At 55.7% G+C, this 4,100-nt stretch overlaps 1 protein-coding gene across 2 annotated transcripts in view; it reads right to left on the reverse strand.

Annotated features, from left to right (window-relative positions):
- Positions 1-962: 962 nt before the first annotated feature.
- The window catches only part of NTN5 (netrin 5), a 12,618-nt gene continuing 9,480 nt past the window's right edge, over positions 963-4,100 (reverse strand). The window contains exons 4-7 of one of the 2 annotated variants that reach the window (XM_017500481.2): positions 3,754-3,903; positions 3,355-3,408; positions 3,057-3,137; positions 963-1,598 (exon numbers count right to left, since the gene is read on the reverse strand). In XM_017500481.2, coding sequence (XP_017355970.2) covers positions 1,171-1,598; positions 3,057-3,137; positions 3,355-3,408; positions 3,754-3,903 — 713 coding nt within the window. In that variant the 3' untranslated portion in view covers positions 963-1,170. The remainder of the gene's footprint in view (positions 1,599-3,056; positions 3,138-3,354; positions 3,409-3,753; positions 3,904-4,100) is intronic. The other variant, XM_037728471.1, reaches the window with a different exon arrangement.

The following is a 4,100-nucleotide window of genomic DNA, read 5'->3' on the forward strand; positions in this document are numbered from 1 at the left end:
GCAGTGGTGCAATCTCAGTTCACTGCAACCTCCACCTGCTGGGTTCAAGTGATTCTCCTGCCTCGGCCTCACAAGTAGCTGGGACTACAGGCACTCACCACCACGCCCAGCTAATTTTTGTATTTTTAGTAGAGATAGGGTTTCACCATATTGGCCAGGCTGGTCTCGAACTCCTGACCTCATGATCTGCCTGCCTCAGCCTCCCAAAGTGCTGGGATTACAGGCATGAGCCACTGCGCCCAGCCGTAAAACTTTTTGAGGAAGAAACAAATGGACCTTAAATCACATCCTCTCTTCTAAGACTCCCTGAGTACCCTCTCAGTGACTCTCCTGAAAAGATCACCCAAATTTGAGATTATTTTGCTGTGGGTGCAGAGGCAGAGGTCAGGGTGGCAAGGAAGGTCCCAGGCCGTGGCAACCTTCCATTCTGTGATACTGCCTCCTGCCTTTTGAGCCCCTTCCCTCTGGCCTGTAGGTAGCCATCTGTTGGGTGGGAATACAATTCTGCTCGTCACCAAGCAATGTCATGCCACTCTGTGGCTTCTGACTGGGCTATTCTCTCAAAAATGAGTCTAGGCTGCACTTCAAGACCAGCTGAACCTATCAGAACCCTCTTCAGATATTCAAAGTCTCTTCATTCCTTTCTGAGAGCCTATCCTGAGGCCCATCAGAAACCAAAAGTTCCTAAGTCTGGAATTTTCTGGAAATCTGGAACTGTTGTCGCTCCCGTTGTGAGATTTCCCGCCTTTTCCAACCACGCCCCACCCACTGGCCTTTGGCCTGTCATCTGGCAACATCAATCTGACTAGCACCCAATGACGTCATAAGAGCGCTCTCATTGAACTGGCCACTTTGTCAGGATGCTGTGGTCCTAACTTCAGTTCGGCTTATTGATTCAAGGCCTTGCTCGCTTCCCTCTAGCGACTGTACCAGTGTCAATTAAGGGTCTGTAGACAAAATTACCCAATATTTGAGACTTTATTGGGGAAAATAGATCACTGGCGGGGAATTAGCCACAGGCCAAAAGAGGGACTGCTGAAACCAGAAATCTTGGTCGCTGCCTTTTTGCTAAAAGTTCTGCACGCCTGCGCGGCGTGGCGCATCCACAGTGACGTAGGGAGTCTGCGACGTCTGATTGGCTCCGTACGGCGCACCATCGAGGTAGAAGGCTCAGCTCCCCGTCGCTCCCAAGTTATTTTGTTGGCGTTCCAGGCGGCCCCAACCCACGTTTAGTGCTCTGGCCTGGGTGGGGCTGGGTGTGGGTGCCCGTAGGCCGCGGCAGCCTCCGGCGCGCTCCTCCTGCTGCAGCCGCCTCAGGGGCCGGGCCCAGCGCGGCCTCCAAGGCAGCGCGAGGCCGTGGCGGTCGAGGATGAGGCGAGCGGGGTCGGGGCCGCCCACCGCGCTGCCCAGCAGCAGGTAGTCGGTGCCTGGCTGCAGGCGTAGGCAGCCGCAGGCCAGGTCGGCGCGGGGCACCCAGGCGTCCTGGTCGCCGCGGCGCACGGGCCGCGCCCGCTGCTTGTAGACGGTCAGCACGTGCACAGCCAGCCGCTGCCACGCCAGGCCCACCGCCTCGGACGCTAGTATCTGCGCGCTGAGAACTGTGGGGAGGGGAGATGTCAGCTCAGGTCGTGGGGAGCTTCCGGGGTGCCTCCGGGTCCCGTGGGGTCAGCCACAGTGGGCAGGAGCCTGAGACCTGTGGGTGGGCTTTTGGGATAGCAGCGGGGAGAGAAACCTTGAACTTTTGAGAGTTTGTCCCTAAATCGTGAGGGGTGGGGCCTGCTGGTGTAAACTGAATTCAAGGCAAGGAGTTAAAACTACTCTACGGTAGGTGGGGCTGGCGACCGGGCAGAAGAGGCAGGTCCAGGGTCTCTAATGCAGTGGGATGAGAAGATGTCAATGGTGGAATTCTTTGGAAAGAGGGGTCACATTGCTGGGGTGGGGGTGGGGGGTTCTGGGATGAATTTGGAGGACCAGAAGGAAGAGATTGGTCCCTGGAACATGGTGGCTGAGACCATACTGATACTGATTAAGAAAAACAATTTTTTTTTTTTTTTTTTTTTTTTTGAGACGGAGTCTCACTATCACCCAGTCTGGAGTGCGATGGTGTGATCTCAACTCACTGCAGCCTCTGCCTTCCCGGTCGAAGCAATTCTTGTGCCTTAGCCTCCTGAGTAGCTGGGTTTACAGGATCCTACCACCACACCTGGCTAATTTTTGTATTTTTAGTAGAGATGGGGTTTCACCATGTTGGCCAGGCTGGTCTCGAACTCCTGACCTCAAGTGATCCACCCCACCTCAGCCTCCTCACAGTGCTGGCATTACTGGTGTGAGCCACCGCACCAGTCCAGAAAAACGTACTTTCTGAGAGACTGGATGGGACTGACTAGCAAGCTGGGTCTGCGGGGCGGAAGATCCCTGTAGAAGGTAGGGGAAAGCTTTCCACCTTTGAAGGCCTAGAACACTAGTGACCAGATGAGGATCTTGAGGGAGAAGAAGTCTGTGGTCCTACACATTGAGAGAAATAGCTGGCATTGGTCTGGATTTGTTGGCTGAGCCAAACTCCCGAGTGTCGAAGAGAGCTGAATGGCCTGAGGTCATAGATGCCAGGGCCATGGAACAGGTGTGGACTGGGGATTGGAGAACTGTGGGGTAAGTCTTTAAGGGGAGTGGAGCTAAGGCTCAAATATCTGGGACTGTGAAGGGAAGCAGAAAGGGTCTCTGAAATTGGCAGGACGGGGCAAGAGCTCATTGTACTCAACCAGTTCCCCTATCTCTTCCATCCCTCAGAGATGTCAGGCCGAAGGAGATGATGAAACTCTGCAAGCCCAAGAACATGGGGAAAGAGGAGACACAGGAAGGTAGTGAACGGCTCCTCCCCACACCCCCTCCCCATTTCTCCTCTGCCTCATCCATTTCTAGATCAGGAAGGGCCCTTTGGAATCCAACACTCCTTCCCATTTAAGATGAGAAAGTGGAAGGCCAGAGAGGGGATGGCTTAGAAGCAGTCATCAGAACCAGCTCTGCTGCCTCCAGTTGTCTGTCTCCCCAGCACTCACCATAGTCCTGCTGGCAGTACCTCCGAAGGCTCATGTGTACCCTGGTGTCCGACATATTGCAGTGGTTTTGACACTGAGGGTCTGGGGAGGGTCAAGCTGTCTGCAGTGGGCTCCTGGGGCCTAGACCACAGCCTTCTGCCCCTGCCCATCCCTGTATTCCATCTTGATGGCCAACTGGGGCACCCAATCCTTTGGGACTGGGCTCAATGGGTGACCAATGTATCCCCATCTGGGGACCCAGTCAGCCCATCCCCAGTCCCTGTTGCCACTCAGGGACCTCCATGCCAGACTGTCTTACCAGAGCTATAAGCACCAGGGGTAGTAGCAAGGGTGGTTGTTGCCTCTGGGATTCCTATGAGACCAAAGGAGAAATTAACCTCTTAGTCATTTTCCCCAGGATTGCCCCCGCCCCAGGAATCCAGGCACCCAGACTCTCAAAGTGTTTATTCCTTTAGGACTCGAGTGCAAGTATCCCTTGCCTTCCTCTCCCGAGACCCAGCAGTCCAGGCCCGCAAGCCTCCTTTTCCTCAAGAGTCTGGAATTTCAGTCTCTGCTTATCCAAGGACCCAGAGTCCAGCCTCCAGCCTTGGGATCCCATTTCCCAAGGCCCCAGCCCTCACTGCACCTGCTCAGTAGAGGCTTGGGATGTCTCCTTCCCGCTCTACTCAGGGTTGTGGCCTGGCCCCTCAAGACTCACGCTCGCAGGGCATCCTGGGGGAGCGGCTCTGCTGGTAGCCAGGACCACAGCGGTTGCAGGTCAAGCCTGTGACCCCTAACTTGCAGGTGCACTGCCCACTGGTCTGGTTGCAGGTTCCTCCTGTTGCCCCAATAGGGTGGCACTTGCAGGCTGTATGAGCAGAGGAGCTGAGGGCATGGGGTATCAGGCCCCAGATGCCCTTTTCAATTCCACAGCGCCGCCTCCCTCAACCTGGGGAGTCCAGGCCCAGCCCTTCCTTCCTCAGACTCAGGAGTCCCTTAGCTCAATAGTCTAGGTCCCCAGCCCCTCCTCCCTCAGACCCAGGAGTCCAGGCCCCCAGCCCCTCC

Source organism: Cebus imitator, unplaced genomic scaffold (genome assembly GCF_001604975.1).
Source record: "Cebus imitator isolate Cc_AM_T3 unplaced genomic scaffold, Cebus_imitator-1.0 Scaffold266, whole genome shotgun sequence".
In the NCBI taxonomy this organism is placed as follows: domain Eukaryota; kingdom Metazoa; phylum Chordata; class Mammalia; order Primates; family Cebidae; genus Cebus; species Cebus imitator.